Source organism: Scophthalmus maximus, chromosome 6 (genome assembly GCF_022379125.1).
Source record: "Scophthalmus maximus strain ysfricsl-2021 chromosome 6, ASM2237912v1, whole genome shotgun sequence".
NCBI classification, from domain to species: Eukaryota; Metazoa; Chordata; class Actinopteri; order Pleuronectiformes; family Scophthalmidae; genus Scophthalmus; species Scophthalmus maximus.
Window position 1 is genome coordinate 19778011 of NC_061520.1, and position 22022 is coordinate 19800032.

General features: G+C 42.1%; 2 protein-coding genes and 1 non-coding gene across 6 annotated transcripts; all 3 read right to left on the reverse strand.

Moving 5' to 3' along the window:
* Nucleotides 1–219: 219 nt before the first annotated feature.
* Nucleotides 220–13192, reverse strand: tmf1 (TATA element modulatory factor 1). The gene is made up of 17 exons (XM_035631113.2): nt 12553–13192; nt 11096–12471; nt 9964–10067; nt 9302–9428; nt 9017–9122; nt 7734–7876; nt 7045–7211; nt 6754–6910; nt 5427–5519; nt 5168–5324; nt 4855–5047; nt 2101–2170; nt 1931–2023; nt 1689–1811; nt 1420–1578; nt 1107–1232; nt 220–1016 (listed from the first exon to the last, which is right to left on the reverse strand). Exons 1-17 carry the CDS (start codon nt 12686–12688, stop codon nt 876–878), a joined length of 3471 nt encoding a protein of 1156 aa, XP_035487006.2. The 5' UTR covers nt 12689–13192; the 3' UTR covers nt 220–875.
* trnar-acg lies at nt 3189–3261 on the reverse strand. The gene has a single exon. It is a non-coding gene; the product is annotated as a tRNA-Arg (tRNA).
* A 432-nt stretch (nt 13193–13624) lies between the features above and the next one.
* Nucleotides 13625–19468, reverse strand: uba3 (ubiquitin-like modifier activating enzyme 3). 4 transcript variants are annotated; one of them, XM_035632575.1, is made up of 18 exons: nt 19434–19468; nt 19270–19308; nt 18471–18594; nt 18285–18365; nt 18103–18185; nt 17904–17984; nt 17209–17252; nt 16733–16797; nt 16468–16623; nt 16257–16359; nt 16034–16147; nt 15720–15773; nt 15534–15570; nt 15350–15431; nt 15154–15254; nt 14544–14607; nt 14336–14390; nt 13625–14200 (listed from the first exon to the last, which is right to left on the reverse strand). In XM_035632575.1, the coding sequence occupies exons 1-18, from the start codon at nt 19451–19453 to the stop codon at nt 14112–14114; spliced, it is 1392 nt and encodes a 463-aa protein (XP_035488468.1). In that variant the 5' UTR covers nt 19454–19468; the 3' UTR covers nt 13625–14111. The 4 variants fall into 4 exon arrangements, with proteins under 4 accessions (XP_035488468.1, XP_035488467.1, XP_035488469.1 ...); XM_035632574.1 differs by having other exon boundaries at nt 19255–19308; nt 19434–19459; XM_035632576.1 differs by lacking the exon at nt 19270–19308.
* Between the last annotated feature and the right edge of the window lie 2554 nt (nt 19469–22022).

Consider the following 22022-nt stretch of genomic DNA (forward strand, 5'->3'; position numbering starts at 1 on the left):
CAATTTGTAAAAGCAAATATCAAGAAGTTCACTTTTTTTTCTCATCCAAATGTGATTGATAACATGTCTCTTTAAAAGTAACACTTCCTCACTATTGTGGAATTTCAAGTTACGTGGTTTAGGTTCCATAAATCAAATGTCATTTTTAAATGAAATAGTTTTAATATTTAACACGTTTGGCTGGTTGTGGGTAAAATGTATAGATATCACAACTACATGGAATCGTTCAGAACATGGAAATTTATTTGAGAGTTGTTTAGCAATAAATTTCAATGTATGATTTCCCACAAGTTAAATAAAGCATGACAGTTACCCTTTCACCACCCAAATAAAGGTTTATTCATTTACATATTTATATAATTTAAAATCCACTTTTCAAGCCTTTCGATCACGGACTACTCTCGGGTCAAAACCCCATGTGATTTTGTAAGGAGTCAACAATACATATATTTCTCTGTACAAATGTTCATACTTTTCTTAAACCATTCGGATTATGCCTCAAAAGATAAACAAGGGTGATTTTGTATAGTGCAAATATACCTTCACCATCTCCATCATCTACAGTTATAAACTATACAATACTATGTCAAGGGTTCAATTATGAGAAGTTATAATCAAAAGCAAAGTTTGTCAATCCTTCATACTGATTCTGTAATAACACAATGTATGTTGTGCATAATCCCAACACCCCACTTAAATAGAGAATATGATAATTAATTAAAATAAGATAAGATAAAGATGAATGCATTTTCTTTCGCCAGAAAGATTAAACTTAAATTCTCTGTCCTCCCTTTATCTGTGAATGCTTTTCGGGCTAAGATGATCAATTGATTTTCTAGCACGTTAAACTGCCTCTTTCTCCCAGAAGAAGCAGTTTATTTCTGGTTCTGCAGCAGTTCATCAATCTGGGCCTTGTACATGTTCTTTACATCTTCAAGGTCCAGCCTCAGCTCCTCCGCCTCCTCCGCCTTTTCTCCATACATCTGCAGGATGGTGTTGTGCCTCTGCTCCAGATCCTGAAATGCGCAGCGACAACAGATCAGAAGGTGAACCTCTACTGACGTGCCGTGCTGCTGGAAGGTTTGACAGTTAGTCTGAGTGCTCACCTTGAGTTGATCTTTCAGCATGGGGATCTCATTCACCTTGTCCTCCATCTCTTCGTTTTGATTGGTGAGTCGAACCAGCTCTTCTGCCATCACAGAGCGACTCCTCTCCAGACTAGAGATTTCGAGCTGCAACGACAAAAGGAAAGAAAAAGGGTAGAAACAACTACCACTGGTACATGCTGTGGTGCTGCCTTTCAGTGCAGATGATTCATGTTTTCTATCAAAATGTTAATCTTGTTGTTGTCGAGCCCTTTATCCACAGCCAGGTGGTGCAGACATGTAGCTATATGCAAATTGGCATCTGAATCGCTACCTGCAGCTGAGCGATCTCTCCTTCTCTCAGTTTGAGCTGAGACTGGAGGTTCTCTATGATGCTGGAGCCTCCAGACAGCCTTGCAGCCTCGTACAGGTTGGTTGCGCTCATCGACAAGGACATGGTCATGGCGCCTAGTGAGTGGTCTGATGAGTCATCCTGGAGAATAATAAAACATGGTATGAAATCAATCAAGCTACACAGATTCAAGCATGTAGAAATTCATCTTCTTTTATAGATCTTTACATTTTTTCCCCCTTAGTATGTACCTGGAAAAGCATAGAGGTGTGTAGACCGGCATTGTCCGGCCCACTGATGGAGCTGGAGCGCGACAGGGAGGGTGTGGAAGATGCAGGGGCCTCTCCGACAGAGTAGGTCATAACCTTCCGCTCCTGACAAGGAATCATATCACAACTGTTACAAGAACAAAACATACACATATTCGCTGTTTAAATGAAACATATACAACAGATAATATGTGATGTTAATAATTCATAAAATCCTCCTAAACCTTTTCCTTGAGTGCCTCTTGTGCCAAGTAGCATTTCTTCTTCTCTTGCTCCACCTTTATCTTCTCCATTTCGAGCTGATTGGTCAGCAGCAGCTGGTAGAAGAAGTAGACATGTGCACATGAAGAAGCTGTTCCACAGCGGATAACAACAAGAGGAGGTATTGCGGTACCTTTTCCTTCTTGGCCTCTTCTTGCATTCGACTGTGTTCCCCCCGCAGATTTTCAAAGTCAACACGCTCCCTAAAATTGAGATGTAAAGCAAGAAGTCACTACAAACAAAGACTCAAAACTGATGGAGGGCTTATGAAAAATTATTCAGACGATTCTCTGAGCTTTTCCACTGATGTTGACGCGTGGCTCTGCAATGTTGTCACAAGATTCACTACACATCAGTTAAATGATCACATTTTTTTTAACTCCCATGTGGCAGCAATTCCCCCTATGTGTCACATAATGCTTGCACAAGCCACACAGTAAAGTAATGGGTCAAATACATTTTGAGCCAGCCAGGAGTCAAACCTCGAATCTTCTAGTCTGTAGTCAGACACGTTATCCATTGTGCCACTGGCCCTGATGAAAGAGTTTCCTGAACATGATAACGGTGCGATCCATGGCTCTGGGCATTATCCAAGACACTTTAAAGTAAAATGGTTTTCAATTGTAATTGGATCTATTTTTTAAAGATCCTACGTGTAGGGATTAAAACATTTATGTTGCATTAAAAAAATTAACTGCAGCAGCCAGAAATGCACACTGATAACCCACAAGAATGATCTGACAGCAAAACACCACACTAATTCTTTTCATTTTGAATAAGTTGAATACTAACTAATAATGTCAGGTGGCGGTGGGTGCCATGGTCTTTGAAAATGAAAAAAGATAGAAGCAATTCTGTGTTCAAACTATCAGAACATTTCTGAGCTGTTTATAGCATCGTCCGAGTTATATGATTAAATTCATTCATCATACTGTGAAATTTGAAGACTAGTGTCCAAACAGAAACAGGATTGAATATACCGAGCTCACGATTAGGATTGGTCCGGCTGTCAACTGTGTTAGGTTGCTCGTTCAAGGCACAAAACTCTATTTCACACAAGGCTATTGTTTGTCTGTTTGAGTATGGAGGAAAGAGTAAAACTACATCGAGTTCATATTATGAGTGCTATTTTACATATATTGCGACATTTGCTCACTGTGTACAAGACTACTGTAATGACTACTGTACAAGTCATTCTATCACTAAAGGGGAAAATATACACGAGCCAGCCAGGAGTCGAACCTAGAATCTTCTGATCCGTAGTCAGACGCGTTATCCATTGCGCCACTGGCCCGGTGCTGCAACATCACGAGTCATGACGATGAGAAACAAAGGGACAAACCCGTCCCCTAACATTCCTCAGTGGATTTGTTCCCATTCCTTTAATTGCTACTTTGTGAAGATTGTGAAGCACTTTTATTCACTACTGTCAGATGTGACTTGAGACACTACATGAAAGTAGCAAATAAAACAACAGCTTAGCAGCAATATTTGAAGGAGATGAGTCTATGGGTCACATTTTATTATTTTTTTAAACGTAAATGTCTGGTAAATTCTTTAATTCATTCAGTGAATAAGTCTTAAAAAACAGAGACGTTTTGTCTCTGTTTTGTTAAAATGTTAAAAAACATGTTAAAAACAACAATATCAGACGTAAACCGTCATGCTGAAAGCCTGTGTTTTTATACATCTATTTAAAGTGTGTTGGAAACACCTGTAGCTTATACAGGATTTATACAGACCGGCCTCTGCCTATGATCCCAACATGAAGGACAATATCAACACCTGTAGATATATTCTATCATACAGGATTCACACCATGGAACAGATCTTTTCCTTGGCCAGGCCCAGCAGCAAAAATATCAATGCATCAACCTATAATATGTACATGAATCATATATGCAAGCACATATTGCCCCAGCTCCACCGCTAAAGTTTTAAGATTCAATCTGTATTGTGTAACAATGCAGAACAACAGTATCAGTACATTAACAAAGCAACAACCAACAGATAACATAATTTTTTGCACATACACCATGCAAACAACACAAAGCCAAAACACAGCCAGCAATACTGACCCCGAGCATCTTTTGATATGTGGAGCAGGAATACACAGGGGATAAAACTTGATAAACATTATGTTGATGAAAGAATCCATCAATCCATTATCTATACCACTTTATCCTTTAAAGGGACATCATACAGAGATAAACAACCATTCGAAACTATGGTCAATTTAGAGTCTCCATTGAACCTAACCCCATCTGCATGTCTGTCATATCTGAATGTGGGAGGAAGCAGGAGTACCCGGAGGGCAAATTCCACTCAGAAAGGACATGGTTAGTCCAAACTGTGTTTTGAACCCAAAGTGTGCGGACTTGGGATTGAATCTCAACCTTCTGGTTAGAAAATGACTGTTTTAGCAGTTGCCAGTTATGGTAATACACACTTAACGCACAAGCTATGCAACACAGAGTTTAAGGAACCAGCGATAGAAAAAACATGTCCAGTTGTTCATAAAATACTATACTATGACATAGCCTATCATTGTCTATAGATTAACTCCGCCGTTAAGGCTTTAACTGGATACAAACAACTAGACAGACCCTATGATGTTTTTAATTTTTGCCCTGATTTTTATACAATAATTTTAACAGTATGTTGACTGGCCAAAAGCCCGGGGCATTGGGATTAGCTTGAAGCATCTTTAGTATTTTTTAACTACTGTATGTCGTGGTTCAGATTCACACACCTAACTAAACACAGGCATGAAAGAAAAAAACATCTATCCCACATCCCACTGCCATTAACGAAAACATCGAGAATACACACTATATGTGATCATGATTGTTTGTTTTACGTTGAGTTCTAAGTTGTAATTTATTACCTGCTGCTCTCATCCTCCAGTTTCTCTCTCTTGTGCTTCTCAGCGTCCAGCTGTGCCAGGAAGCGGGCTTTCTCCTGGCGGAGCAAGGAATTCTGGGACTCCAGCGAGACCAGCTGGGACTTGATGGACAGCAGTTCCTCCGTTGCTGAGCGCTCCTTCTCCACGGCAACAGCCAGCTGTGTCTGAGCGTCAGCTGTTAGAAAGTGAATGTGATCAATGTGAAAGCAGAAAGACGTAAACATGTTTGCCAACTTTTTACAGCACAGTAATTTGGTGATTGTTGTACATATAAACTTAAAATCCAGCTTCTTACCAAGCCTATCAGAAATGCTCTTCTCCAATTTTTCCCACGATGTGGTCTGTCCACACAATGAGGCCTGTAAATTCTCAATCTGTCGCAGAAGGGGCCGTGTTGCCGAGGTGACACTCTGACTGAGCTCCTGGTTCCTAGTCTCGGCCTCCTGAAGCCTCTGTTGAAGATGACAAGAAAAAAAAACATGCATCAAACAAATTCTGCCCTGTCACGTTTAGCTTGCTTGGTTGGAGACCTTTTTTCAAGCGTGTTATGTTACCTGTTGAAGCTCACTGATCTCCTCCCTCAAATAATCTTCTTTCCTTGCCTGCTGCTGCTCAGCCCTCTGCAGAGCCATTCTCAGGTCAGCCACCTGCGCACAACATCAGAGACAATTGATGAAGAAATTACCAGTTAAACTTTGCAGTGATGAAGTGACAAAACTGAACTGTGTCAAGTGAAAATAATTCAGGCGAAAAATAAATCCAGACTTAACCGGCTTCAAATTTGTAGATGAAAGAAATATCACATTAGTGTGCAAAAAAACTACCCTGGCTTAGCCAGAATAATAATCAAAGGTGTATTAGTCTGGAACCTCTTGGTTCCTTTTATGATTTTCAAGAGCCGTTACCAATGGACGCAGAGAAAAATGCCTCTGGACTCAATTCGATAGCAAACTAATCATGTGACGTCTGTTGAGCGACCAAAAATGTCAACAGACTAGAGCAGAGAAGAGATGCCTGTGAAGATGATTCCACAATGTCTGTGAACGAGTGTTGCCGTTTTTGTGGGAGAAATGTGAAAATATCAGGTACTTGGTTGTTTACAAAAGTCACTTCTTTCCATGTCGTGGTATAGACCCAGCCCATAATCAGATAATCGGTTGTGATTGGACCGGCAAGTTTCTTGCCGGGTGGAAATCACTTCCCAATGGAGGGGATCCAGACCGTATTCTGGCAGAGCAAATTTAAATGAGCTCCCAGAATTCATCTGGGTCCCAGGCTCCAAAAATGTAGTATCTCCAACAATATTATCAGATGTTCATATGCCCACCATGTGATGGTATCACATTAATAGTAAAAGCCTGATTTTAAAGGGGACAAACTCATTGTCCACAGTAAAGGAAGCTCCTCTCCCCCTCAAATAAAACACTGATCCTGAAGCTCCTGAAACGCCACAGTCCCACATTTGCATAAAGCTCACCTAGTATGAAAGTATTATTTGTGCAAAACAACTGAGCACAGGAATTTGTGGTTGTAGAAAATAGTCACACGTGACAATTTCCATTGTAATTAAAGAGACAGGAGCTAAAACCAAGCCTTTCAGACAGAAGCAGAAACCCTAAATAAAAATTATCAACCTCAATATGAGCATAATATGTCTCCTTTAGGCAGGAGAAGGAGACTGAGTCTTACAGCTGCACAACTGACCTCACATTTGAGAATTGAGGTTTACAGTCTTAACCAAAGCATGGAGTACACGTTGCATGACATTATTCAGTAAGACCTGTGTCCCTCAGACACCAGCATCCAATAAGTCTGATAAGTCTTCAACACTCGCAAACAAACTGTTGCCGGTGTGTTTCCACAAGCTTGAGTGTGTATTACCTGGTTGGCCAGGGCCTCCTGTTGCATCCTGGCCTCCTCCTGAGCTTTCTCGAGAGCCAGGCCTAGTTGCTCCTTTGCATGCGTGTCCCTGCTCAGCGCTGCTTCTTCAGCCACGCTGGCTCTGCTGGCGTTCGCCTTGTGGAGTTCTGCAAGCTCCCTGACGACAGAGGTTGAAGGAGACCATTAACACCATGCCCCTGTTACACTATCCTGTTCAGTCAATAGTCAACACTGAAGGTAGATTTACAGTAAGAGTATTCATTGTTTATAAAAGGGTGCGGCAGGGTTTACTTATAAGCGCTGTCCAGAGCGGCCTGTAGGCTTCTGTTTTTCTCCTGCAGCTCGTCAGAGTCCGACTGCAGCCGGCTCAGCTCCTTCTCCTGCCGCTCCACCACACCGTTCAGCTTCTTGATGTTTTCCCTGTGCTGTTTCTCCAGCTCCTCCTTCCCATCTAGAATCTAAAACACACAACACATGCGCAGATTTGCAAGTGGTTTCATACTGGTTCATGTGATGAAAGAGTAAAAGGAAAAAGGTAACAAATAGAGGGAAACAAATAATAAAATGCACAGATACTGTTCACAACATTTAAATGTCCTATGTTCTTAAGAATTCCTGAACTATAAATAAGGCACTGTAAGAGAACAAACAAATGAAGTACAGTTATGAGACATTTCTGAGTTTTTATGTTTTTCACTAAAGCCATCAAGATGTTAAATCTGCAAGCCTACCTAAGCCTTCACTAGCAGCAATAACAGGGGTTCTTAGGTATTTGGGCATCAATTCACAAACAATTTTTTTCATTTTCCAAAGTCTAATGAGCATGGTTCAAGTGGCTTATTCATTTCAAAGAGTGTAGCATAGGTGAAACCCGAAGAAATCAGTCAAACAATGGAACAACTTGTCCACAAAGACAATTCAGTCAGAATTTGACAGTATAAAAAGGAGAAAAACACTTTGAAAGTGGACTGAAATCTGACCTGCTGGAGCTGCCTGAGCTCTTCCTCCTGCTCCTTGATCTTCTTCTGGTGCCTGGTGATCTTCGTGTCGCTCTCCCTCTCCTTCACACGCAGCTTCTTGATGATGTTGCTGTGCTGCAGCTGCTGCTTGGACAACTTTTCACCTAGAAGTGGGAGAAATAAACACCTTGTTAGGTAAAAAATAAAATAACAGATGCTGAGACAATTCCCACCATTATTTCATGATAATTCAAGTTATATGGTAGTTATTGGCTGTGGCTCAGGACGTAGGGTCGTTCATCCACCAACCCGAAGGTTGGCGGTTCGATCCCAGCTTCCGCCAGTACACATGCCGTTGTGTCCTTGGGCAAGACACTTAACCCTAACTTGCCTCTGACGGCTCTTCTATGAATGTCGCTACACAGCAGCTCTGTGTGAATGGGTGACACAGCTCTGTGTGAATGGGTGATTACACATGGTCTGCGGTTGTGAGTCTGGTTGGATGTACTGCCAAATTCTCTGAAGCGCCTTTGGAGACGGCTTATGGTAGAGAAACAAACATTCAATTCACTAATCAGCATCTTGATATGCGACGCCTGTGAGGTGGATGAATTATCTCGGCAAAGGAGAAGTGCTCACTAACACAGATTTAGACAGATCTGTGAACAATATTTGAGAGAAATAAGCCTTTTCTGTACATAGAAAAAGTCTTAGATCTTTGAGTTCAGCTCATGAAAAATGGGGGCAAAAACAAAAGTGTTGCGTTTATAATTTTGTTCAGTGTAAATACAGCCCATACAGTCCATCCATCAAGGTGTAAAGTCACCAGCTATTCTTAAACCAGCAATAGTTGGTGACACATCAGGATTTTTATATACAGGATTTATTGAGCATGAATAAAAACATTTCTAGAATTTTGAAATTATGATGACAACACATTTCCATTCATTCATTTCATTAAAAAAAAAATTAAAAAGTTCCAGACAACTCTTTTAGGGCTTGGTGCTGTCCCACCATAAAATTATTTGGGACACATATAGAGTCTTTCACACAATTTCAACCTCTTTGTAAATCTGCAGACTTTGTTGATTGTAAGTTACCAAATTTGAGGGGGAAAAAATTCCTCAAATGCTACATGAGGAACTTTTTCTGTAGTTCGATGCAGTGAAATAGTGCAGTGGATAATCCAAAACCTAGTCAACTACTGGCTTTACATCAACATTTGTTTGGACTGTGCAGCCAATTCTGACATCTTGGTCAGGACAGGTCTTGGGTTGAATAGTAGCTCTGTAAATGTGTCTTACCCTCTTCCAGCAGACCTCTGATCTGTTCCTCCTTCTCTCTGATGATCTCCAATGTATCACTTGAGTTCAGCCTCGTAGAAAGCTCTTCTCGCAAGCCCTTTATCTCCTGTAGAGCAAAAAAATATCTTTGACACGGAAACTTTCGACACGTGTGATTTTGTATTTGATTGTCAAAATAGATTGATATATCTGAGAGTTAACAAAAAAACAACATGCTTTTGTGGTCCTGTTTATCAACTTATTTGATGAAAGAAGGATTTTCGAGATCGCTAATATGCGAGTTACCTTCTTGGCTATATCTCTCTCTTTGCAGGCCAGCTGAGCCTTCCTCTCGGTGTCTGCTATGCGCTGGGTGAACTCCTCCTTCAGGGACTGCACAGTGGAGCTTTCCTCCTTGAGACTTATCACTTCACTGGGGGATGAACAGACTCATTAGTGAAATAGCTCATTGTCCAAATCTATTCAGCCTCAGGGCCAACAATCTGCACACAGTTTTCTTAGTGGGATTAACATTTAAGCAGCATTTCTATGTTGTAGGTCTTATAATTACCTAAGTACTTCGAGGCATATAATTTATGGTGATTTAAAGTTTTGCAGTAACTTAGCTGTGTGTTTTTCAGATAGGGCAAACCTCACCTAGATATTTGTGAGAGTATTTGTCTCTTGCATTACATTAAATGAGCTGACGCTTTTCTCCAAAGAGACTTACAAGAAGTGCATTTAACCATGAAGATATTACAGAGAACATGCAAGAATCAAGAGAGTACATGAACATTTATCAAACAGGCAAAAACGGTTTCAAGTGCTCATTTAAGAATGTTTACTGTTTAATTTTTTTATTCAAGGAGTAAGGTGCAGTCTGAACAGGTGAGTCTGCGACGGAAGCATTGAAGGTGTGTGTGTGTGTGTGTGTGCCACATGTGTGAGTGTGAGTGTCTTATACTGACTCTTTGAGATTGTCACACTCCTCCTCCAGCTTGGCTTTGTCTTTGCTGACTGCCAGCAGCTGAGACTCTCTCTTCTCAAGGCGGCCCGAGAGCTCATCAATGACCTACAACATGTCAACATCATTTTTTTGCTTTTTACAACAGCAGTTGCACGGGAACCTTAAAAATATAAAACTTATTCATGAGGAAAGAAGTGTTAAACATAGTGTGTGCTTTTAAGTGCCTTGTTTGCACAGCAAAACAAATTATGGGACTTGTAGCGGAAAATATGTATATTAGAACAAAAAAACAATGCCGCAGTTTCTTGCAAAACCAGTGTTTCCCTTACCATTGAATTGGGGGGGCGCCCCGCCCCTCCCCCTTTTAGTATTTTACATATAATGCCAAGCAAAAGGAATTGAAGGTCACTTTCCTTATACACCTTATTCCTCATTCCTACATAAAAGATTTTGGATGAAACTTGATTTCTGAAACCTAAGCCCCCCCTAACCAGTAAACCTAGGGGAAAACTTAAACCACACAACTGTCCAATGGTCTTTGACCACATGGAATCATTGGCTTTAAAGCTGTTACACAGGAAGAAAAGCAAAACACTGGGTGGAGTTTAACAATGTCTCATTCCTTTTTGCTTTGTTATATTTATCTTTCAAGCAATTACTAATGCACAGATAAACAGCTTTTCCTATATAGTACTGCACTGTATAAACATAACTTGTTTATATCAACTATCCCGCGGCAAAGAGAAACACTGGTGGTGCATATAGTGATTCAGCATCATTCACACTGATATGGACTTGGTGACCTTATATTTTGAAGAATGTCATATTAAAAACCAACTACCCATACTAAAACCTCTCTCCTAAGCTAATACTGGCCAAAAAACACATACATGCATGAAACAAACTTTTACAACAAATACAATCAACTACATAACTACTAAGTGCAATACGAAGGCAACTGGACTTGCCTGAGGTTCTTGAAGACCTTTCACCTCATATCCAAAAGGGATTCTTCAGTTCTGAAGAGAAGAAGCTTCGGGAAACTCAAGCAAGTACAAATACCTTCGTATAGCACGTAGAAATACCATGACCTGGATAACTCAGCCGCACAGGAATTTGATGCCAGTTGTTACCTTTTGAAACTCCAATATCTGAACTGTCGAGACACTTTTCATCTCCGCTGTGATTGGTGGTGTGATCGGGTTCTCAGTGTTGGAGGGGAGATCAGACAGCGTGACATTAGCCTCACATTCCTGCTCTGCCAACTCTTCAGGCTGCTCACTATTCACAGGCGTTGCACTCCGTCCACTCTCCTCCATCTCGTCCAGCGACTGCTCCCTCATCGTTTCAGTGAACCCCTCCTCGTCTCCGTCCTCTCCCACCGTCTCCGCCACGCCATCTTCCTGCTTCTGGCACATGGCTGATGACACTGTCAGAGGAGCAGGACCTGCAGTGACAGACGCTAGTGTCCGACTGCCGGGTGTCTCGTCGTCCGAGTTAACCTCACTGACACTCCGGCTGTCCAGCGACTGCACGCTGAATGAGTCGATGCGTTCAAATGCATCCGAGGACGAACCGCAGCTCTCCGTGAGTTTGGGGTAGTCCTCCAGTCGGGAGAAATCTCCACAGGTGGAGGCAGTGAGAAGCTGGAAAGAGCCCTGCATCAGGTGGAGGCCAGCCTTACCCTCACCCGTTTCTTGTCTGGAGCTGGCGGAGCTCTCACTCAACACACTCTCATGGTCGAGCACTTCAATGTCACTGGTGGTAGAGGTTCCTGAGGAGAAAGCACTTACTGGAGGGGAGGGGGTATCATTTTGACGGTCCTCTGCCTTTGAGTCTTTATGCTCGAGGAGAACTTCCTTGGGAGATGACGGGGGCGAAGGTTCAGGGGGCGAAGAGCTCTTCAGTTCAGAAGTGACGGCAGAGGGTTCGGAGGAGTCAGTCGTATCCTGCTCAACCTCGTGTTCTAATGGAGTCTGTGCGGGCTCAGGTTTAGGATCTAAAGAATCTGCTGAGCCAACACTTGTAGTTTCACTGCCCGTGTTGCTGTCAGTGCTACAAGGAAGATCGCTGGAAGAAGAAACGGGAGAAACTGGCTGTAGGAGGATAGTGTCTGCATAAGGTGCTTCTGGTAAGGACTCGGACTCCACCGGCTTGCTCTCGGCAACCGATTGATTCTCATGACTCTCATCAGCGGGCACTGATATCTGAGTCTCCACGTCTCTCTTGGTCGAAGCCTCTGTCTTTCGCTCGTCCTTCTCCTGAGGCCGCCGCTGGGACTTAGCAGGGGCAACCGACACCACCTGGCTTTGGGTGACGCCTTGTCCATCTACGGGTGGCAGAAAGGCACTGAAAAAGTTCTCCGATTCATCCACGACGGTGCGGGTGACGGGCGTAGTGATGGCCTCAGACGAGGGAGGGGGAGTGGTGGTCTTTTCCTCAGGGGGCGCTTCCCACTGAGTCATCCCCCATCCTCCACTCAAGGACAGCTTTCCAGGCAACGTAACATCTGACATAAAAAAAACCACAGATGTTATTCATCAATCTTTGAGGTGGCTGAAGCAGTAATCAGACAAGTGATATTACTTACCATCGTAAGGCATTACAGTTGCGTCACCCCATTGGTCCCCTTCCTGGATGTCCAGCACACGATCGATCGACTTCTGAGCTGACGTCAATGCTTGTTTGGCGAAGCTGGACAGGTGAGACGCGTTGAACCAACTCATCTCGCCTGCTGAGCTAGCGAGCAACCACCGAGCTTGGGAAATTGACAGACGGGTCTTGCAGGGAATTTTTTGGCGTTACCACGCAGCGCACAGTCACGTTATGTCGACGGTGCTTTTTGTTGTGAACGATACTATCAACCGGTGCGAAGAAATACTTCGATATTTGAGACGTTGTGTACCAGAATAACAGTGTTGGCAGCGAGCTACCGCCGAGCTAGCTAGCAAAGCTGCGGGTTAGACACGGGGACCACACCGATCCCACATACAGTTACAGCTCGCGACATCTCTCTCTCAATATCTCATAATGTCTGCAAGACAGTCATGTAGAAACACGCCTGTCTGCAATTCACGGAGCTCCACTCCTACCACCAACGCAGAGGCGCTGCCACGCTAAATCCAAGCCCCTTTTCGGATCAGTTGCTCGGCCGTCATCGTTTGTTTTGGTCGCTCTCAACTCGTAGCCCAGCTAGCGTGCTAGCGTTAGCCTGCTGCTCGCTCCTTCCTTTTCCACGTAGCCCCATGACGTCATGACTCCGCCCAACTGAGGAAGAAGAAGAAGATTCAACGCCCGTCTGTGAGGCAAGAGTTAAAGGGATTGATATTAAGTTTTTTAAAAAGTCCTAATGAACACATAATAAAAGCATAATAACAATCCAAATGATTTAAGTGAGATATATATATATAAACCAATCACTCAATTAAATCAGAAGCCAAATATGTAATCCTATATATGTAAACAAAATCGGTAATTTTAGCTAATTGTCAACCTATTAATTGTAATGGGAAAATTTCTCATCCATAAAGCCAGGTTCTCCGGGTCTCGCTTCTCACTTGGATAATTCAGGATAGAATTTGAGGTGTATCGTGAGTCTATTCAAATAATAAACAAGAAGTGCACACATATGTCTAATATGATAAACATTTTCCGAAGACAAATTGTGTTTTGTAAGAAAAGGAAAACATTTTATTTCAGTTCGCACGTCATCCGATGTCAGTTTGTTGCCACTTCAGTGGTAACTGCAACTAAAAGAACGGTGCTGGAATAAATAAATATTTTAAATACTCAAAACCTGGACAAGTACAGAATCATCTTTTCCAGACTAACCACTGCTTGTGTCTTTGTTTGCACAAAGAACACTTTCGGTTGTAGTGCAAATAACACATTAATGCAGAAAATCCTCAACACTCGCAGACAATGTATCACCAAAACATGAAGAGGTGTGAAATAATTTGGCTTTTCAGTGCAAAAACATTAAATTTAGACATTAAGTACATTGAAACAATAGAATTATTATTCATACTGTGACTGAGTAAACTGTAAACTGCTCCAGTTTTTAGACCATTTTAAATATTTTGCATCCAGTCAGGGTTGGCCAAGAAACAAGAATGACATCAACAGGTTGTGGTAGTGCTCGATTTCATCCTATGAGGTAAAGTAGAGTCTGAACAACATGGTCTGGGGTGTGGTGACATCTGCTACAGCCAGCTCTTGTCCGTCCATCAGCCCCAGCTCTGGAAAGAACAAGTTCATAACAAAACTGAGTCAGAATATTAACAGTGTATTCATTCATTGTGTATTCATCATATCCGGACCAATTCAAAGTGTGACTTTTACGAAGCATATAATGCATTAATAAAACACCTCACCCTTCAGAGTTTTGGAGAGATTTGGTCGTGTCCTCTGTTCAATTGAAGCGACAGACTGCAAAACAAAAACACCAAATGAACTAAAACTCAAACTAAAACTTACATGATTACATTTCATTTCACATTACCACCTCCCAGAACCTCAGGCTTACATAGAGATGAAACTGAATGGATAACATAAAACAGTGTGAACCCAGAGGTTAATTACCTGTAAATATAATGTCTTGTTCTTTCCTTCCACTGTCGCTGTTACAGCAGGTGATTTCATTTGTCTGAAAAATAGATATTTTGTATTTGGTTGTTGAAGACAGTGCATAATATCTACTGACACATCACACAGCAAGTCAACACGCTATCACTGTGAGCAGAACTTCAGTAAAGCTGTTTATAGACATGAAAGACATGAGTTTGCCTTTAACATATGACAAACGCAGCAAAAAATTGTCAGAGTGAGACGCGTTCACACCAACAGGAACATTTCTGGAACATGCTGTGGCATCTGGGTAGAGCATACAGGAGGCAGGACATGACTATAATTCTGCAGCGGAAAGCAGTGTTTTTGTTTTACAGTCATCAATATTCCCACCGGCTCGCTGGAATTTCCCTGCTGTATTCTCACAAGGGCTCACTCTGGAAATGTTCCTAGGGGGCTGGCAGGAAAAGTTCCAGAAAATGTCTGCAGCTTTTTGCGTTCTCACATGCAGCCCCTCCAGAGAAGTTCAGGAAAATGTCCAGACTTCAGTGCATGTCTGAAAGCAGTTTATGTAAGGTATAATCTAGTAATTGATAAAAACGTCTAATGAGGACGGCAAACTTACAGGGAAGCACTTTCCGTGAGGTAGTCAAGCACCTCCTGGAGTTTGGAAGATGGAGCGAAGTGCAAGTCTAGAGGTACTTGGCTGCAGGCTGAACAGTTTTCCTGCAATAGGAGTGAACACAAACGTATCTTACCCAAAAGGCTACTTGACCACTGTGTCAAACATAAACTGGCAGATGCAATTCAGGGGGACAAACCTTCCGTTCCGCCTCAAAAGTGTATGTGTACAGGCCCTCAACATCATTGAAGACCATGTAGTTGTTCAGAGGTATATAGGCACTGCAGATGGAAAAGGTGACATCATGACAAATGGTGAAAGCCGCAGTGTATACTAAATTTTACTTTGTATATGTGGCTGCCAAGCAAAGCCTACGAACTCACCTCGATGCTATCTTGAAAACCTCCGTTGCACAGGCAGCTGGGTCAAATGAAGCAGGGAAATAAAGTTATATGTGTGTACCAATTTCCGCTTACAGAAAGTCAATATACTGTGTGAAAATGATTAACTTTTATTGAGCGTTTACAGGTCTCTGCTACGATATCTTGTATTCAATCTTTGTTGCTTACCAGCAATTACAGCATTTGTAGACGCTACAGCAGGGATTATCCTCTTAACGACACCTGCAAAATGTAAACAGGATATTTTTTTAGCTTACTTCAAAAAGCCAATAAAAATAAAAGCCACACAAATCTGCTGATTAGAGTGAACTTCAATTAGACAAATTAGTTGCAATGTTTTTCCTTATTTGCAGAAAAATATACAATATCAAGGATCCAAAATGATTCAGAACAGCTTTTGTTTGATGTACTTTGTCTCATCTCCCTGCAAAACTGCAAGAACAGTTTCAGTGCAGACAGATCTGTGTGCTCTGTATGCTCACCCTGTGTTAGTCTGTAAGTGACCCCTGTAATGTTAAACTCCGCTGCCCTCTCCAGAGATCTCTGGTACGCCCACTGGATGTGCTCTGGGTCGTCTCCATCCAGGGCCACACAATCTAATCCATACATACACAAAAATAAAGTTGTCTTTTTTTTTGGGCCATAGGTGTTGCAAGTCAAAAACCATTTAACCGACATAATAGGAACTACAGGCTGATGTCCCACCTCCAAACGGTGTCTCTTTGGGCCACAGCAGCATCCGGACATACTCAATGCAGTGTTCAGGCAAACGAGGCATGGAGGCGATTGTACACATGGGGAAGTTGATCTACGAAGACAGGTGTGTTATAGAAATCTGACCTCGAACCATTTCTGTTAGACCATTAAGACTTGCTTGTAAATGTTATTATATATATTCTTTTAAATGCTACCTTACCTGAGGAGGATAAAGCTCAAGGGTGCAGTCGATGCAGGCTGTCATGCCAGGGAGAATGACTCTGGCGTTGCCTTTAAAGCCTTCAGTCCCTCCATCAATCAAAGGAATAATGGAACCTGGATCCAAGATACCGTCCTCATACACCAGCAGAGACAGCTGCACAAAATGATATCATGAATTAATTACAAAAAATTACTCAAAGAAAATCTGGGCATAAACAGTTAACAAATGTGACCAGGACGGCAATGAGGGAGGAATAACTTACCAGCATACCGTTCATCCACCTCCGGGCAACTACAGAGTCCAGTCCACAGACAATTATGTGGAATTCTAGATGATAACGGGAGAGATGTACACATTCAAATCTAACGTCAGATAATGATGCAAGTAGGGGTGTCACAAAATCTCGAAAAATATTTCATAATATAAAAACAGAATATGCATCATTGAGCTGAAAAAAGTGCTGAGTGGGAACGTATCAGCCTTTTAGTCAGAGAGCCAGTGTTCTGCAAAACAGCAAGTCAGTTAAGTCAATATAGGCCCCTGTTGTTAAGTGCTGGAATGGATTTTCTGTCATGCCTTTGGCCTTGAGTATTTTATCATAGTGAAAATTATTGTGAGTTTATCAAACCTTGAGCCTCGGATCATGCAAGGAATCAAAACATTAACTGTATGTACTGTCACAGACCCTGTCCACCGTTTCCCACCAAGGAGGAAGTTAAAAGTCATGAAGATACTTACGTCTGTAGAATGTTTCATCTAGGTCTTGAATTTTCTTAAAATGTCTGCATGAAGCATTTAGGAGGATTTCACACAGACCTGGCTTTAAGAATGGTGTCAAAAGTGTCTGTCTACATTCAAAAATTTTACTATTTTAAGATGAAGCAGATATACTTGCATCAAATTACATTTTTGTGAACAATTTTAATAATCTCAATCATAATCACCTACTATGGCAGGGTTACCTTGTATCGTTACATTTGAATTATGAATTATCAGGGGTGAAATTATTCTCCAAATCCATTTCAAACCGAGATTTTTTCTGTGTCTGTGTGCGTTTGTTTTTGCAATTACAAAATAGTCACTTGAAACATACAGCTGGAAGACAACAGAAATAGGAGTAATGTGAAGTATTAACCAGCTTAACCTCATTTTAAACAGTTTCAATTATGTGAATTAGTTTATAGTTTTGATTGTGAAATGAAAAATGAGAACTGAAGAGGCTGCACCTGCAGCGGTGGCAGCGGGGTGGGGGCATTGTGGTTCGGTTGTCCAGATTGTATACATTTGTATCACGACTTTGGTCTCAGGATCGTTAATACACACCTATGAATTATTGATTGGACATTTTGACAACTGCATTTTTATCTAGCCTCTACAATTTTGCAACAATTTGAGACCGACTGACACACAATGCATCACTGTCAAAAGGATACGGCACCACGCAACATCCAGGCACTCGGCTGTTGATAAAATCCGCTGCAACATCCGCCTTGGGTCGACCTACATCTTTTGGCCTGGTCAACATTGCACAGTAAAAGAAAAATTACAAGTAAATTACTTGTACCAAACATTGCATCACTTATAATACAGGGCAAGAACTTTACACATAACGCATTCCATAACGACACTGACCTGAAAAGGAACTGTCGATTTAGGTTAGAAACATCAATGGTGTCCATGTCAACGACGTTGATGTTGCGAATCCCTGATAAAGCCTGAGCCACGCGAGGAACGAGAGAAGAAAACTACACGTTGAGCGCTCATCCCAACTTGAGTCATACCTTTCGAATATTCGTAATGATATAGGATCGTACCAGGTCTTTCAGCAGCTCACATCCCAGACCGCCAGCGCCGATCACCAGGATTTTGCAGGTTTCTAACATGAACTGCAGTGACTGCAGACAAGATGAGTAGAGTAACACAACATGGCACAGGGCGGATCGAAATGATTAACAGAAAAAGAAACGTGCGTCAGGCGAGCGGCGGCGTGTAATCGTTACCTCTGTGCTCGGTTCAAAGTCAGGATGCGTGAAAGGCCCCGACCTTTCCAGAAACTTTTTGAGATGGTTCCATCGACCCTCCCACTCGCAGGCGGCAAGGCCGTTGCCTCCATCCACCACCATCCTGAGGACAACAACGGGCACATTTGGTACGCGGCACCCCTGACAATCCCCGGGTGTTTACTGGTCGATGGCATGCACAGTACTGAATGGTTTGATGTCACACAAAGTGTACAGAGATCGTGCAAAATTTGGCGTTAGGGTTACACCTTTACTCTATACCCTGATTGATGTTCACATGGTGAGGGGGGCAGCACAGCAGATCATGCGATCATTTAACTAAACGGGAGTATTGTATAAACATTCACTCGAGTTGTACTGCCTGCCCCCCATGACAGTCTGCTCTCTAACATATGTGATATAATTAGCCCCTCCAGACACATATAGTTACGTCATTGCTGACAAGGGGGCGTTTCTGTAGGGTTTCCAACTCGCAGCTCACTGATCCTCGGCTAGGTGAATAGCTAACATGTCCAATAGCGAGTTCGGACCTCTAACTTTGGATGGAGGCGAACGACAACACCAAACAGTCACTGTGTGGGCGCGTTAGCTACTCACGCTCAGCAAAAGCGGGAGTTTAGTCCGTAGAGTAGCTATTTTTTATACATATATATATATATATATATATATATATGTATATATATTGTAGCCTAGCAGAATAGCCTCCTCAGCTAGCTAACGTTGACCTCCCTCCTGTAACCTCAGACCTTCCGGGAGTTATTACCAATTCATCACTAACTTCTCAGTCAGCTCCACTACTCTGCTTCTTTTCTTCTCCCTAAAAACAGAGAACTTAAAGAGGGTTCATTCAAGATATGCTTCCGCCGGTCGATGAGATTTGACAGCATCCACCCGGGCAGTTTAATGACTGACTCTCGCTTGTTGTCTTCAGCGGCTACTTACGGCTCATCCATGTCCGCCATATTTGAATACTTAAAATGTCGACGTTAGTAGTAGGAAATTAAAAAATCTCCCAGCCAGTAATATTATTATAGCCCCACGAACAAAAAATAGATTCAGGCCCTGATTTAACTTGGGACCGACAGAGCCACTGTGTCGTGCAGCAATATGTAATTTATAAATAAAAGGTACATAAGCTAAATTGTCTGTAGCTTTATAATCAATTGAATTTCAATATTTCCGATTGTTATGAAGGCAACACTGTCAACTGTCCACTCCACAAGGTGCAATTACCCCATATATCCAACAGATGGCAGCATTTAACTTTCATTTGGTATGTCTGAGGCGAAGTTTGCATTTACTTGCTTTACATTATATCCAACTTTTTTTTTGACAAAGAGTATCCACGGTCAAATAATTCATTTAGCATGATTAGCAAAATTAGCAAAAAAAAATTAAATTACTAATTAAATGTAGTTCAGCCATTATTTGGCAATTATTTATAAAACCACTTAACGGACAAGGAAAGACAGAACATGGCCTGTCAGAGTCGAATACACCTTTTTCAACGGGGCATAAATTCAATCAACCTGTCTCTATCTATTTACAGTATTTCACTTTGTGTTGTTATTATTATGTCTGTGAAACCAACATTGAAACTGAACAGATCTGACAAAAAGAGAGTTAACCATTGCACAGATTCACTGCTTCGAGTGGCTTCCACTGTCAGTTGCTGCGCGAGGCCCTCGCCATGAGTGAGATGTGAAAACTGAGATCCTGTAATTATGTTTAACGACTTAACAAGGGAGAGCATCTCCCTCAAGTGCAAGATTTACTACGTTCAAATGAATCTGTGTTTAATCTCTCATTATAAAATGATTAATACACCGTGAACAGGGTTTTATGTATTTTAAGAGACATGTCCTTGAGCACAAGAACATAATTGATCCACCTGTCTACACCCACTCAAATAGTGACGAGGAAATGTGGAGGAGATGCCTTTTGAAGAAAGAAAACTGGCTTATATGTGACCTGATAGCCTGGTGCTCTCAGATTATTTGACATTGATATTAGGTGTGTGTCTGTGTGTGTGTGTGTGTGTGCGTGCGTGCGTGCAGCAAGACAAAGACCTTTTATTCCCCTCTGAGTTTTTATGATTTGAATCGTTTGATGGCGTTTCGAGATAGTCGCTTTTTTTGGGGGTGATTTTTAATGAGATGTTCCGAATGACAGCGTCCGAAAACTGATAACTAAAAATAACTGCTGCGGCCATGTCCTTCATAGTTGACTGCCTGCCATCTCAGCACTCCTCTCTCTCTTTTATATTTGTTCTGTCTGTCTTGTCCGCTTTCATTAAACCGCAGCTATGCTCTCATGTTAAGCAGCAGAGTGATTTGATGACATTTCGTCCCAGAATGGAAGACTGAATCCCAGAAGACACACTTATAAATTGGTTGTATTATGAATGAGGCCCATTGCTGTGGGGGTATTGCCCATGGGCACTTCATCGGGTATGACTGTCCGATGGAGTGTGTATAAATCTTCGGGTTGAATCAATGTGTGTCATATTGGGTTTTTCCTCCAATATAATTTTGAGGCTCTTAAAATTGATGTTGAATGTACACTGGATATAAAGTAGGGCAGCGCAGGACTAAAATATTTCAATACTGACACATTTTTATAGATTCCATTGAAATGCCATCTGTCATTTTCGCACCTCAAGCAGGGACATTCTGAATGTCACCACTGTGCCTTTGACGTGACCCAGTTCTCTGCCATCCATCACGGCCAGGTACAGCAAACGTGTCCGTGCACGGAGATTGAAGAGTCCAAGATATGAATGGACCCCTCTCTAGACGTAGTCGATAACAGCAGGCTATCAAAGGAATAACACTTTTTCCTGGAAGGACCTCTGAGGGAGCTGCTGACCTTCTGTGCCTGTTCTTGGGTTTTTCACAGTACAGAGGATAAAGTCTTGTTCTGTCCCTGCACATTTTTTCCTTTACTCACCCCGCCACTGGAGTCCTGGTTTGTCAGCTTTATGGCCCCATGCATCTCCATATATATTTGCCATTTGACGGCTTTCTGTCAGGACGTCCAAAGTGGTGTTGATTGTGCTAATGATAATGTGTCACGGCGATATGTTGGGCGCAGAGCGGGGGCTGACTGCCACCAGACAAGGACACTCCACTGGCCGATGTTTGTGTTGTGCTGTAGTATAAGTGATTGATGACTCTCTCTGTTGTAGTGCTTTGATTAAGACCGCAGTGATTTATCGCCACTGCTCACAATGTAATTAGACTCTATATCTACACACTCGCCAAAACACTGTTGTCTTGCTATATGATCCCAATGTGTGAGTGTGTGTGCATTTGTGAGCACTTCTGCATTATCTTTCACACGGCATATTGCAATGAGGTTCCTAAAGCCCGTCCGAACAGACCATATACAATGCGTTTGAGGTATTATCAAATTATTTGATATATGATGAATGTGGGCTGCGCGGTGGCGTAGTGGTTAGCCCCGGTTAACCACTACGAAAAGGCCAGAAAGGCCCCGGTTCAAACCAACCAGGGCCTTTCTGTGTGGAGT

Bases quoted from the DNA above. Each gene is read 5' to 3' on its own strand.
- tmf1 (XM_035631113.2), bottom strand. From the start codon at position 12,688: ATGAGTTGGTTCAACGCGTCTCACCTGTCCAGCTTCGCCAAACAAGCA. The intron at 7,877-9,016 runs GTAAGACACATT...TCCCACTTCTAG, and splicing joins CAGAGGTCTGCTGGAAGAGG to GTGAAAAGTTGTCCAAGCAG. The intron at 7,212-7,733 runs GTCAGATTTCAG...TGTGTGTTTTAG, and splicing joins AGCTCAGGCAGCTCCAGCAG to ATTCTAGATGGGAAGGAGGA.
- uba3 (XM_035632574.1), bottom strand. From the start codon at position 19,453: ATGGCGGACATGGATGAGCC. The intron at 15,571-15,719 runs GTAAGCAACAAA...CATTTGACCCAG, and splicing joins TACAAATGCTGTAATTGCTG to CTGCCTGTGCAACGGAGGTT. The intron at 14,391-14,543 runs GTAATTAACCTC...TTTGTTTTGCAG, and splicing joins ACAAGACATTATATTTACAG to TCTGTCGCTTCAATTGAACA.